This window comes from Oncorhynchus clarkii, chromosome 20 (assembly GCF_045791955.1).
Source record: "Oncorhynchus clarkii lewisi isolate Uvic-CL-2024 chromosome 20, UVic_Ocla_1.0, whole genome shotgun sequence".
Taxonomy (NCBI): domain Eukaryota; kingdom Metazoa; phylum Chordata; class Actinopteri; order Salmoniformes; family Salmonidae; genus Oncorhynchus; species Oncorhynchus clarkii.
The window spans coordinates 57,651,493-57,666,582 of record NC_092166.1 but is presented as its reverse complement, the minus strand read 5'-3'; the positions used below and the strand labels follow the sequence as shown (position 1 = coordinate 57,666,582).

The following is a 15,090-nucleotide window of genomic DNA, read 5'->3' as shown; positions in this document are numbered from 1 at the left end:
GATGTCATTTACAAAATAGCCTCTAACATTCTACTCAACAAATTGGATGCAGTCTATCACAGTGCCATCCATTTTGTAACCAAAGCCCCATATACTACCCACCATTACGACCTGTACGCTCTTGTTGGCTGGCCCTCGCTTCATACTCGTCATCAAACCCACTGGCTCCAGGTCATCTACAAGTCTCTGCTAGGTAAATCCCCGCCTTATCTCAGCTCACTGGTCACCATAGCAGCACCCACCCGTAACACGAGCTCCAGCAGCTATATCTCACTAGTCACCCCCAAAGCCAATTCCTCTTTGGCCGCCTTTCCTTCCAGTTCTCTGCTGCCAATGATTGGAACGAACTGCAAAAATCACTGAAGCTGGAGACTCATATCTTCCTCACTAACTTTAAGCACCAGCTGTCAGCACAGCTCACAGATCACTGCACCTGTACATAGCCCATCTGTAAATAGCCCATCCAACTACCTCATCACCATACTGTATTTATTTATTTACCTTGCTCCTTTGCACTCCAGTATCTCTACTTGCACATTAATCTTCTGCACATCATTCACTCCAGTGTTTATTGGTATATTGTAATTACTTCGCCACCATGGCCTATTTGCTTCCTTACCTCCCTTATCTTACCTCATTTGCACATACTGTATTATAGACTGTATTATTGACTGTATGTTTGTTTATTCCATGTGTAACTGTGTTGCTGTATGTGTCAAACTGCTTTGCTTTATTCTTGGCCAGGTCGCAGTTGTAAATGAGAACTTGTTCTCAACTAGCCTACCTGGTTAAATAAAGGGGAAATATATATATTTTTTTAAACACGGGGGAAAGTGTTTCTCTGAATCTAAATAATGTAACTTAAAGAGGGAAAAACAAAGTACACACAAACATACACACACTCACACTCACACATCCACACACGCATGCAAGCACACCAGAATGGATTTCAGACAGTCCATCTGTTTGTGCCATTTTTATCAACAGTCTAATTTGCCACACTTTTCCAAGTTTGTGACATCTGAGAAGATCAGTCGCCAAATAACGGTACATTTTTTGTGTCGCACCACCATGGCATTCTCACTTCAAACTGCTGAAATAGTTTGGCACATTCATGAATATTATTTTCTCTTCCTTTTGACTCATCCACAACATCAGGTTTCTCCATTTAACATTTCTCTGGCTGCAGAAAGATGAACATTTATATAACAGAATCAGATTAGTACAGCTTCCCTTGGTTCCTCGCTCGGATGACCTCGCTGGGAACCCTAAGCTAAAAAATGGTGTACTATATAGGGAATAGGGTACCATTTGGGACGCAACCCCAGCACAGCAGAGCACAGGAGAGAAAAATAGGCCTGCGGGGTAAGGTCATGATATTTCACACAATGAACTTTCCAGCTGTGTTTTTGCCACATCAATATCAATAATGTATCATGGTGCTGAATAGCCACTGTTATACTGTAACCATCCAAACTTTTGTAAACTATTGTGCAAAGGAAATAGCACATTTATAAGTAATGGGATATGGGTGTTACAATGAGTTAGCCTATCCATCGTCAAAAGGGAAATATTCATGGCCTTATACGTACAATTGCTGATGTTCCATCCAAATTTGGTGGATGGCAAAGATCAAATGGTGCGTATTTCTGGGTCTCCTATACAAATCAAATAATATATTTCCTGGAGACTATTACTCATTTTGTACCAACATTACTGGAAGTAGGTTACGCCCTACTTGTGGGATGAGGGGAGGAGAGGACTGACTGTAGAATGGAAGTCATATATGCCCTACTTCTTGTTTCTCCTCTGTATGCCTGCCTGCTGTCATAATGAAATGGAGATCTCCACAGTATGATAAGTTACCTGCTAACTGGGTTCATTTGAATAATTTGTATTCCTGACTAAATGGACATTCTTTCTTATACACTGAACAAAACTATAACCTCAACATGCAACAATTTTCACGATTTTACTGAGTTAATGTTCAAATAAGGAAATCAGTCAATTGAAATATATAAATGAGGCCCTAATCTATGGATTTCACACAACTGGGAATACTGATACGCATCTGTTGGTCACAGAAACCTTTTTAAAAAAAGGTAGGGGCGTGGATCAGAACACCAATCAGTATCTGTTGTGACCACAAATTGCTTTATGCAGCATGACATATCTCCTTCACATAGAGGATCAGGCTGTGGAATGTTGTCCCACTTCTCTTCAATGACTGTGCAAAGTTGCTGGATATTGGCGGGAACTGGAACACGCTGTCATACCCATCAATCCAGAGCATCCCAAACATGCTCAATGGGTGACATGTCTGGTGAGTATGCAGGCATGAAAGAACTAGGGCATATTCAGCTTCCAGTAACTGTGTACAGATCCTTGCGACATGGGGCCGTGCAGTATCATGCTGGAACATGAGGTGATGGCACAACAATAGGCTTCAAGATATCATCACGGTATCTCTATGCATTCAAATTGACAATTATAAAATGCAATTGTGTTCGTTGTCCGTGGCTTATGCCTACCCATACCATAACCCCCCCGCCACCATGGGGCAGACTGCTCGCCGACATGACGCCATCTGCCCGGTACAGTTGAAACCGGGATTCATCCGTGAAGAACACACTTGTCCAGCATGTCAGTGGCCATTGAAGGTGAGCATCTGCCCACTGAAGTCGGTTAAGACCCTGGTGAGGACAAAGAGCACGCAAATGAGCTTCCCTGAGACGGTTTCTGACAGTTTGTGCAGATATTATTTGGTTGTGCTAACCCACGGTTTCGTCAGATCACTGGGTGGCTAGTCTCAGACCATCCCGCAGGTGAAGAAGTCAGATGTGGAGGTCTTGGGCTGGCGTGGTTACACGTGGTCTGCGGTTGTGAGGCAGGTTGGACATTCTGACAAATTCAATAAAATGACGTTGGAGGTGGCTTATGGTAGAGAAATTAATTTCTCTGGCAACAGCTCTGGTGGATATTCCTGCAGTCAGCATGCCAATTGCACGCTCCCTCAAACCTTGAGGTGTTGTGTGACAAATTCCACATTTTAGTGGCCTTTTATTGTCCCCAGCGCAAGGTGCACATGTGTAATGATCATGCTGTTTAATCAGCTTCTTGATATGCCACACCTGTCAGGTGGATGGATCATCTTTGTAAAGGAGAAATGCTCACTAACAGGGATATACATTTTTGGATAAATAAGCTATTTGTGCATATGGAACATTTCTAGGATCTTTTATTTCAGCTCATTAAACACGGGACCAACACTTCACATGGTGCATTTAGATTTTTTTCAGTATACATAGGCTACAGTATAATGAATGAGGCACCAATCAGTCACTGGAAAGCCGACATCTGGAAGCAGAATAAAAACACATTAACTCCAAAGAATTACAATCCTCCCTGCCTGCAGCTACTGGCTGTTTGATTTGTTTGACTTCTTTAGTACATAATTAAATTGCCCCAGGCAGTAATAAAAACATGCCACAGAAAATCAGTATATTTCTTTTAAGAGCAACAGAACTATATACTGTAGTATAGTCAGCTTCCATTGTTTGGTTGTGTCTGAGGAATGCTGGGAACATTTCCTGTTCGAAGAATAAGGAATATCTCTTATATTTCCTGTCAGAGTCTTGATGACCCCAGACAGACCAATAGAGCTTCCCGGTTGGCCAGCAATCCCATGTCTCTTAAGAGCCTTGTAAACAGCTCTTCAGACGTCACCACAGCCCATTTAAAGATCCAGGTGGTCCAGGAGAGGAACAGCAGTGAGGCAGAGACTAGTGAGTCAATTCTCAGTACACTTCTGTGGGTTTTTACCAGCCTCACGTGAAATCCTACTGACACTTCACTTGCCCCCTTTAACGTCACACTCCCAGTGAGTAACTCCAGTGGGTGACATTCCACTCGCAGATAATTTGTTTAGGTTTGTTTTCTTTATCAAATACTCAATTCTGGCCTGCTGCTATACATACAGAGGATGTCATCACTCACTATATTGTTTTTGGGGGGATTGTGGGTGTGATGTGTGATGTGACACTCCAGTTATGTGCTGCGGCAGGGAACAGGCAACGGTCTGTTAATTAAAGTATTGGAGTATGGGTAAAGGAGGAAGCGGTATGAAGAGCAATCTGTTTTGGAAAGTTCCCGGTGCGTTCATGCAGACCAGGCAGGTTATTACAGCTATGTCCTGCAGATATTACTCAGCAAGAGACGAAAAAGCTTTTAAAGCTCTTCAATGAGAAATGTCACTTTTGGGAACAGAGGGCTTTTAAGTGATTTTTGTTTGTGTGGAAAACGTTCCAACTTTAGATACCATTGCAGTTTTATTAGTTATAAGGCTTCCGTTTCGTACTTTGTGTAACTAACACAATCCTCTCAATTGACTGGGTCCTGGCAGCATATGGCCAATATGTAATTTGTGTAAATAAAATAGTCCACCAAAAACAGATGTTATGACTCAGTGTTACAGATGTTGTCCTGTAGCTCCGGACGCACCATGTACAGCATTTACCCTTGAATTCCTATAGGGTTGTGAGCCTCAAATATTGACACCACCTGACACTCCCCTTTTGAAGTGTCGTCACCAGAGCAAACAGATCATTTTCACAACATCCATCGAAAAAAGACCTTCCGGCACCTTCTCTTCCTGGGCCCGTATTCATAAAGCCTCTCAGAGCAGGAGTGCTGGTCAGTTTGGCGTTTTAGATCATAATGAGTAACATTACATGGGGACAACAGGGACCTGATCCTAGACAAGCACTCTTACTAGGTGTCACTATGGTGGAAAACGCACAGAAAAAATGGATGCAAAGAACTGTAGACTCAGCAGTATAGGTGAGTGTCTGTTTACATTACGGAATGCTGCAGTCAACCTAAGACAAGGCAGTGGCGGATTAACAGTGTTAGTTAATAACTTTCAAACAGGCCAAATTACACATTGCTAACATCTGACTCCAGAGTGATCTGTTCTTGCAATTTGTAGTCTACGACATTTCAGATTTAAATATGATAATTTTAACAAAGTAGTTGCAATGTTGTGAACTACTTTTTCAAAGTAGATTTAATTAAGGGAACAATATTATTCTTAAGGGTAGTTGTTACTGTAGTTTAACTTCCTCCAGTGTGACGTAATTGGTAGCTTGGTAAATTATATTTTCAGAGTAGCTTCCCCAACACTACCAAGACATTCCTCCTGAATGAGAGGGTAGCTGGTAGCTCCATCTATACCAATTAGCCAAAAATGTGTCAGGTCAATGTTTTCCTTTAGAAGGGGAAACCATGGTAAAGTGCTATCTGTCTGTCAGGGGAGGGTAAAGGGGTCCTCTTTGTATGCTCCATATAACACTATCATTTCACAGGGGCCTGGCCTGGCAGGTTGAGGTGACATGTGGGGCTCTGGTTTGTGTGAGTTTAGTCTGGCAGGAGGGAAGGGGGGTAGAGAAAGTGAGAGACAGAGAGAGAGAGAGAGAGAGAGAGAGAGAGAGAGAGAGAGATAGGGAGAGACAGAAAGAGAGAGTGGGAGACCGCGAGAGTGATAGAAAAACAGAGAGAGAGAGAGAGGGAGAGAGAGAGAGAGATAGGGAGAGACAGAAAGAGAGAGTGGGAGACCGCGAGAGTGATAGAAAAACAGAGAGAGAGAGAGAGAGAGAGAGAGAGAGAGAGAGAGAGAGAGAAAGGCCGCCGTAGGCAGACATGGCTCTCAAGAGAAGACAAGCTATGTGCTCACTGCCCACAAAATGAGGTGGAAACTGAGCTGCACTTCCTAACCTCCTGCCCAATGTATGACCATATTAGTGAGACATATTTCCCTCAGATTACACAGATCCACAAAGAATTAGAAAACAAATCCAATTTTGATAAACTCCCATATTTACTGGGTGAAATTCCACAGTGTGCCATCACTGCAGCAAGATTTGTGACCTGTTGCCACGAGAAAAGGGCAACCAGTGAAGAACAAACACCAGTGTAAATACAACCCATATTTATGCTTATTTATTTTATCTTGTGTCCTTTAACCATTTGTACATCGTTAAAACACTGTTTATATAATATGACATTTGTAATGTCTTTATTGTTTTGAAACTTCTGTATGTGTAATGTTTACTGTTCATTTTTATTGTTTATTTCACTTTTGTATATTATCTACCTCACTTGCTTTGGCAATGTTAACACATGTTTCCCATGCCAATAAAGCCCTTGAATTGAATTGAATTGAATTGAGAGAGAGAGAAAGAGAGAGAGAGAGAGAGAGAGAGAGAGAGAGAGAGAGAGGGGGAGGAGAGAGAGAGGGGGAGGAGAGAGAGAGAGAGGGAGAAGAGAGAGAGGGAGGAGAGAGAGAGAGAGAGGAGACCTCTTTAGAAAATACATATATTTGGCATGTTTGATGAGGCCAGAGAGAGAGGAAGGGGAGAGAGAGAGAGAGAGAGAGAGAGAGAGAGAGGGAGAGAGGAGACCTCTTTAGATAGTACATATATTTGGCATGTTTGATGAGGCCAGAGAGAGAGAGAGTGAGAGAGAGAGAGAGAGAGAGATCTGTATAAAGCCTGAGAGAGAGAGAGAGAGAGAGAGAGAGAGAGAGAGAGAGAGAGGAGACCTCTTTAGAAAGTACATATATTCGGCATGTTTGATGAGGCCAGAGAGAGGGGGAGGAGAGAGAGGAGACCTCTTTAGAAAGTACATATATTTGGCATGTTTGATGAGGCCAGAGAGAGAGGGAGGAGAGAGAGAGAGAGAGAGAGAGAGAGAGGAGACCTCTTTAGAAAGTACATATATTTGGCATGTTTGATGAGGCCAGAGAGAGAGGGAGGAGAGAGAGAGAGAGAGAGAGAGAGAGAGAGAGAGAGAGAGAGAGAGGAGACCTCTTTAGAAAGTACATATATTCGGCATGTTTGATGAGGCCAGAGAGAGGGGGAGGAGAGAGAGGTATATTTATATTTAGCACAGCAGTCAGTCGTTTGACTTGAGGCTACAGCATGGTGAGGGCTACATTTGTTTTGAAGAGATCTCAGGCATGAAAACACATGTATTTATATTTTCCTTCTTTCTTCTTCTTTATAAGCAGAACAACTTAATACACTACCCTAAAATGTCTATATTCTTGTACTGATGGACTCCAGCTGTTAGGAAAATCTCTACAGTGTGGAGTGGAGTGACTGAATGGTACTTTAGTAGCGAGTGGCATGGAGACTCGCCCGCACTACCCGACTCGCCCGGCCCCTGTTAGCTGTGGCCATTCATTGTGTTCATTAGATTCAATCCGATTCTTTGAGGCTTTTTATTATTTGTTGTATTTATATAACAAACATGAGTTTGGAAGGTGAACACGCTTAAATATAAAGGCGTTAAACCTCTCACTTAAAGCCTCCAACATATTGATGGCAATTATATCTAAATCCAAACAGGTTTTCGAGCAGGTAGTGCTGAGCGATTAATGCTTATTGAGGTTGGTTCGGTTTCGGTCCAATTATTGAAAAAATGATGACATGTTTTTGATTTCAATCATTTTTAAAAAGTATATGTAATGCATAAAGAAATAATTGCATTGCAATGATTAGAGAGCTTTTTAATAGAAATTCCAAAAGTCAAAGATAGTGAACATTCAATTGACAAAACATTGCAAATATTACAATGTCTCTGTCAGGTCCACATTGGCCAGACATCAATAATTTAAAAAAATGAAATGATTATGAAATACAACATTTCAGCTGTGTTTTATTACTTAGTTTTATTTGATGACTTTAATTCCTTTAAAGTGCTCATATCATCTCTGCTCAGCCAATAGCAGCCAGCCAGCCAATCGAAGGTTATCTATATGCCGCAGAGCTGTCTGACAGAATCAACATTTTACTAGTTCCTCAAAGTACATAAGGCATACTTTCACCAACTGTCTCTGTCCCTCTTGACGTGCTGTGTACATTCCTCTCTCATGTGGTCTATGCAGTCTGTGTGTGTATGTATCTAACCCAGGGTTTCCCAAACTCGGTCCTCGGGGGCCCCAAAGGGTGCACGTTTAGTTTTTTTGCCCTAGCACTATACAGCTGATTAAAATGATCAGCTAATCATCAAGCTTTGATTATTTGAATCAGCTGTTAAGTGTTAAGACAAAAAAAAAAAAACGTTCACCCCTTTGGGTCCCGAGAACCGAGTTTGGGAATCGTGGATCTAACCGAACCTAGCAGGCTGTCCAGAGATCTGTATCTATCCGACCCTAAAAAAAAAAAAATGTAAAAAGGATTTTGGTCATTGTAGTTTATTGTAGGGTTCAAAAAGTACTCGCACTCAAAACCATGAAAAGGAATAACCCAAGGAGACTGAGATGCAAAAAAAAGCATGCAGATTCTCTTGAACTTTTCTGAATTGCGGGTACTTCCTGTTTTAGTTTCTGCTTGTAAACAGAAAGAGAGAGTACGGAGTTGTGACCTGATTTGCCCAAATAGCGGATGAGGGAGGGTCTTGTTTGCTTGCTTTTGGGTAGAATAGCAGTGGTCTAGGACTTTAACGTCCTTAGTGGCGTTGTAAACTTGTTGATGGAAGTTGGGCATCACGTGTCATAGTGACAGCAAATTAAAATTGCCGGCAACCAGAAAGGCAGCCTCTGGGTGTAGTGTTTCCTGCTTGTTGATTGTACAGTTTGTTATTCACCAGCGTGTTATTTTTATTGTCCTCAGGTGTATACAGCAGTCACAATAACAGCTGGAAACTCCCTCGGGAGGTAGAAAGTTCAGCATTTGGCCATAAGGTATTCCAAGACTGGTGAACAGTGGGTCGACACTTCCACCGCACTGGAATTAGCCTACCAGTTGGAGTTGCTGAAGAGGCAAACCCCTCCCCCCTTCAAATTCTCCAACTCCACTGTCCTGTACGCTTGGTGAATGGAGAATACATCGAGTTGGCTAGCCGTTGGGGGTATCATGTCTGAGAGCCATGTTTCTGAAAAGTAAAGAATATTGCAATTCCAAGTGTCCCCGTTGGTATCGAATCCGTGACTGTACATTTGCCAGTAGAATTGAGGGAAGAGGTGGCCAGTTTATCCTTCGCCTTAATCTCACCAGGATCCTCCCTCTCTTGTTAGCGTTTCCTCTTGGGTAGCCTGAAAATTGGGTTGGAATTACAGAGAAAGCCTAGGACAGATGAGTCGAAGTAAAAGCAGGAATTGGGGTAAGTAACTGCCGATCTGATGTTCAAGAGATATTGTCGGTTGTAAGAAATAATAGCGGATACATTACGTGAAAATAGACTCAAAATAAAAGAGAAAATAATCACAAAATAGCAAATTGCGTCGGAGCTTGCAAAACGGTGGCCATCCTGTACGGCGCAGTCTTGATCACGTTGAGGAAGAGGTTGTTTTTCTGACCTCCACCCTATAGGCTGTCTCGTTGTTGGTGATCAGGCCTACCACAGTTGTGTCGTCGGCAAACTTAATGATGGTGTTGGAGTAGTGCTTGGCCACGCAGTCATGGGTGAACAAGGAGTACAGGAGGGGACTAAGCAGGCATCCCTGAGGGGCCCCCGTGTTGAGGATCACCGTGGCAGATGTGGCAGATCCAGTCGCAGAGGGAGGTGTTTAGTCCCAGGGTCCTTAGCTTAGTGATGAACTTTGAGGGCCCTATGGTGTTGAACGCTGAGCTGTAGTAAATGGACAGCATTTAGGTGTTCCTTCTATCCAGATGGGAAAGAGCAGTGTGGAGTGCAATAGAGATCGGATCTGTTGGGGGCGGTATGATAATTGGTGTGGGTGTAGGGTTTCTGGGATGATGGTGTTGATGTGAGCCATGACCAGCCTTTCAAAGCACTTCATGGCTACATACGTGAGTGCTACGGGTCAGTGTCACAGGTTTTGAGGGAGCGTGCAATTGGCATGCTGACTGCAGGAATGTCCACCAGAGCTGTTGCCAGAGAATTTAATGTTAATTTCTCCACCATTAGCTGCCTCCAAAGTTGTTTTAGAGAATTTGGCAGTGTGTTCAACCAGTCTCACAACCGTAGACCACAGCCCAGGACCTCCACATCTGGCTTCTTCACCTGTGGGATCAGCTGGCTGAGGGGGAGGGGGAGGGGTGCTGAGGTGTATTTCTCTCTGTAATAAAGCCCTTTTGTGGGGAAAAACTAAGTCTGATTGGCTGGGCCTGGCTCCCCAGTGTGTGGGCCTGGCTCCCAAGTGGGTGCAGCTATGCCCTCCCAGGCCCTCCTATGGCTGGGACCCTGCCCAGTCATGTGAAATCCATACATTAGGGCCTAATGAATTCATTTCAATTGACTGATTTCCTTATATGAACTGTAACTCAGTCAAATCGTTTAAATGGTTGCATGTTGTGTTTATATTTTTGTTCAGTATATATTATAGTAAGAATAATATAATTGATCTTAGCTGAATTAAAATGGAAAATGTATTTTTCCCCATTCCCGAACGAGAGAGACACTTTATATGCGTGCAATGTTGAGCGCAAAATGTGTCATTTGAAACAGGACCTATACACTAGATTTAGGGTCATTTGGCAACTTAGTTGTGAATGATACAAACCTTAGAATCAAAACGTATATGGGCTGCATGATGCGACTACAGGCTATTGATGATTTGAGAAAGCCTGGAGGAAAAAAAGCTTGCACTCTGTACCTTGTCTCAGGCTATATTTAGGCTGTTCTCTCATAAAGTGATCATATTTTCACCCTTCAGACTACTCTCAATTGAATCTTGTCTTTACTAATATGTAACATTTGTTTTGATTTAGAATGGCCCATTATCAAGCGGGCAGGATCGGACACAAGACAAAAAAAATGGTGTCATCCGTATGCACTGGAATAGCGAATGGAGAACACTTTCCCGCCAGTACGTTTTTCACTCACATCAGGTAGGCTACTCCGGTAATTTCGCTGTGCAACAGGTGAGGTGAGTCTTAAAAATACACACTGTTTTGATGATAAGTGTTTGATGCGATTTGCGATAGCATTCACATTGATGTCAGAGTGGTTAGAGGGAACAATAGAGCCCTGAGTACCAAACCATTAGCAACCTGATGATGAGTTGTCAGTGAGTTGGTACAACTAACGCATGCCCAGAGTGCAGATCACCGTAACTCAATGGTCACGTAGAATTTTACTCAGGTCATGACTCATGACTGCCGGTGTGGCGGTAACACGGTCACCGCAACAGCCCTAGCCATTAAGCTTATAGTACATAACTGCCAGTCTCACAAGCTCACAGAAAGCCAATACTAAGTCCACTATGTCCACAGCATGCTACAAAGCTAAACAATCCATGGAAGTACATCTAAACCATGGCAACAACATAAACGCAGATAGCGACGTCTCTATCAACCTTCAACTTCAGGAAAAATATGAAGCATCAGATGAGTGGTTTATTATATTTCCCTGCAGCAACCGTTTACCTTGAGTTACAGGCAGGAGTCCTGGGGTAGTTTTAATGAAGCAATAGGATTGGCTGTGCCTGCTCTTTGTGGTTATTAGCGGCATACAAGGGGGTGAAACGCATTTTCTCCTGGGACTCAGTATAAATAGTCAGGATAGAGATGTCTCTATGGCAACAAGCTATTCAGCCAACATAACACCTGAATGAAAACGAGAGAGGGACAATACAGCACCCTCCAAAAAACAGACAGCCCCTCTTAATACTGGTAATGACTTTGTGTGAAAATATACAGGGGTGCAACTTTGGTTAAGTGGGGAGGACATTTATTATAAAAAAAATTAAAAATCCAGTCGGATAAACACTCCAAACAGCCTACCCGACCGCTCGGAAGCGTCCACATGGTCCTAAAGGACACTGTTGCCTCGTTTTGTATCACATTCCAATAATAAAACTGTGGGGACAAAAATGCAATTTCAGAATGTGGGGGGGGGGGGGGGGGACTCATCCCTCTGTCCCCAGTGAAAGTTGCGCCCCTGAAAATATATAAAAGAAAGAGAGAGGGGGGGCGGATCATCACCTTATGCTAACACTCCAACAACACAGCAGAAGAGAGTGGACAGACATGTTGCTGGTGAAAAATGTTGAACGGCTGCCATGTCAACTGGCTGCCAATACCTATAGATGTGGGTGTGCCATTACTTTGAAACACATTACTGTTTCACTGCATGAAAATAATCCCATGAAAATATAAGTATACTAACAGATGGCTGATACATTGGAGGAGAGTGATATAGAGAGGTCTGTCATTGACTCCTTAGGGGTTCTTCTTTCTGTACATTCAAGGAAAAGTGTTTCAGGCTCTGGCCAGTCCAGCTTTGAAAGTACAAGAAAGCTCTTTCTCCAATAGCAGCCCTTTTCAGTCACAAACTATATCACACTTTTTTTGACGCTGTATAGGACCTGCCATATTTCCAAAGACATCGGTGACAACTGTTATCGTGAAGGACTGAGATCGTCCCACAAACTGCAGCTAGATTTGTCCCAGAAGGATCCTAGACATCAGAACTCTTATGACCCCCATTACATTGTTGCAATACTAATGAAGTGCTGCTTCTACTACCACAGTCAGTGAATGAAAGAGGGAATCTAAGTCTAAGCAAGTACCATCACTTCTCAATTTTTTATTTAAATGCAGTAAACAAATTAATTGATAACGCTGCTTCATTTTACAGTAATTGATTGTTTAATTAATCTCTTCATTTATTTTAGAAAAACACAGTAATGGTGTTTTGCCGTGACTCTCTGCAGAGACAACCACTAGTTCAGAGCGAATGCTCATTACACCTGTAGCTGTAACCAGGCTCACTTTTGGTGGCAGACTCATCAAAGCTGCATGTGAGGGAAGCTTTTGATGTGTTTCAGAGGAAAAGAAACAAAGTGATTTTTTTTTTTTTTTTTACACATTCTTTGTGGCTAAAGAAACACAATGCATAATGTGTGTCCTTTGAAAGAATCAATGTAGCTAGAATCAATTGAAGCTAAAACAGTGAGGATTTGAGCAGATTTTGCATGTTGTTTCAGCTAGACTGACTCACTGGGCTTTTTACACAATGAAATCATCTTCTCTTGTTGAAAGTATGAACAACGTCTAGAAAAACATGTTGAAGTCTTTGTGATGATCTGTGTGTGTGCGCGTGTGCAGGTGGGTTGTGTGGTTACAACAGACCTAAATGAACGCGTGGGAGTGCTTGAGTGGGTGCATTCACTACGCTCTAAACCTTCCCCCGAAAAACTAGATTTGATATATAAAAACAATTGAAATGGATGCTGTGCATGAAATAGCCTAATCAGATTTGTTTTCATCAACAGCTGCTACTCTTACCATTTACATTGGCCCCAGAGCAACAGAAATATACAGCTGTCACTACAAGGAACTATGGACATGACAAGATAATGGCTACATTTGCTTTCAGTTATGTTTCCATACTAATCTGACTTTAGTTATGTCAAAAGAAATTGATTTGCCTAAAAGGTGCTCTATAAAAATAAATATGCCGAACAGCAATTCCAGGTACACCCTCCTTTTTAAATGATTAATCAATGATTAATCAAGTGTAAAAATAGAAAGTGAATCTCCTCAAGATAGACATGTTAATCTGTGTGTGTGCTTAAGTTCTCTCTCTGTGTTTGACAAAAGCAGAAATGTAACCTTCAAAGCACAACAAACTACTCAGAGGCTGTTATCAGTATCTCGGAGGTGGAATTAGTCAAATCGACCAGTGTGTTTACCTGGCATTAATTCATAAGAAATTAATGGGGGGAATCATTTGTCCGATTCCATGCCGGGTGGATATTCATAATTGATTCAAAACAAAGCTCAGAGAATGAAAATGTGTACTTTACATGTTAATCGCCTCGGCTCAACTCACTGCTGCTGAAAGGCCCGTAGGTTTGATTTACTAAGCTTGGATAGGGATTTCTTTCTTACCTTCTGAAAATAACATGTGCAAATGCTTAGTATATCAGGTCCAGGGAGTATATGGCAGATAAGCCTGTGGACAGTTATGGTCAAGCTTATAACTGAACTCAACTATGGTGTAGAGTGCTTGGGCGACCCACTGTCTCCATTATACTGGTCACACTTACTCTTGACGGTGGCAGTCCTGGTGCAGTTGTAGAGAATGGCCAGCTCCCCAAACACCTTCCCAGGACCCATGGTGCACAGCTTCATGCTTTCCTTTGTCACCTCCACCTTCCCATCTGCAAGGAAAAAACGACAGAGCAGAGCACACTTTCTCATTTCCCCCGCTGATGCACGGTCCGTGAAAGTGAGCATGACAAGCTGGAAATGTCACCGTGCTGCTCCGTGCTGCTGTTGCCCAGATTGGGGAGAAGTCAAAGCTAATGCACTACAATAACATTCTAAATTCATTACTTAAATGGGACATGAGAGAGGGATCACAGCAGAATGGTATGCAGACTCCACAATAATGGGCTCAGGGGGAAAATGGGACACTGGCTAGGAGAAAAATATAGGGGAAAGGGAATAGCAAAACAGACATTTGTTTTAAATCATTAGGAAGTGACAGATGGGGGAGATTGAAAGTATTGCTGGAACGTGAGGGAATGAATGTCGCTGAATGTCCAGCAGAGACCTGCAGGCTCCAAAATCCCCATCTCTGCATTGATGTATCTGATTCTGGCAAGTGGGCATTTCACCAAGCAGCAACAACTCACAGTTTACAGACTGGCGCCAAGATGAAGGACTGCCATTCTCTAATCAGAACAGATGGGTCATTCCAATCCCTCATTGGTCATTGGCCACTCATTGGTCATGAATGTTTGAACAATACATTGTTTCTCCTAATGGCCGGAGGTGCAACATGCATTTACCAAAATGCCACGTAGTGAGAACATTTTATAAGTGCGTCATTGGAGCATATGTCAATTCTGATACACTTTTAGAAATAAGGGTACGGACGGTTAGGGTACAGTATTGTTCCCTGGGGTACAAAAATATTAAAATACACAAAATGTACCTTCAAAGGTACACATAATTATCTCACATAGTACTGTTCAGTACCTTATAGGGTACATGTGCGGGTAAAGAATATAATGGTACATTTTCTTACCCAATACTTTGGGTAGCCTAGTGGTTAGAGAATTGGACTAGTAACCGAAAGGTTGCAAGTTCAAATCCCCGAGCTGATAAGGTACAA

General features: G+C 42.5%; 1 protein-coding gene across 3 annotated transcripts in view; it reads right to left on the bottom strand.

The window, feature by feature from the left end:
• LOC139376581 (cGMP-dependent protein kinase 1-like) overlaps positions 1–15,090 on the bottom strand; it is a 140,063-nt gene that overhangs the window by 65,508 nt on the left and 59,465 nt on the right. For 2 of the 3 annotated variants that reach the window (XM_071119333.1, XM_071119334.1), the window contains exon 3: positions 14,018–14,131. The exons of the other annotated variant lie outside the window; for it this stretch is intronic. In XM_071119333.1, the coding sequence (XP_070975434.1) occupies positions 14,018–14,131 (114 nt within the window). The remainder of the gene's footprint in view (positions 1–14,017; positions 14,132–15,090) is intronic. 3 annotated transcript variants of the gene reach the window in all.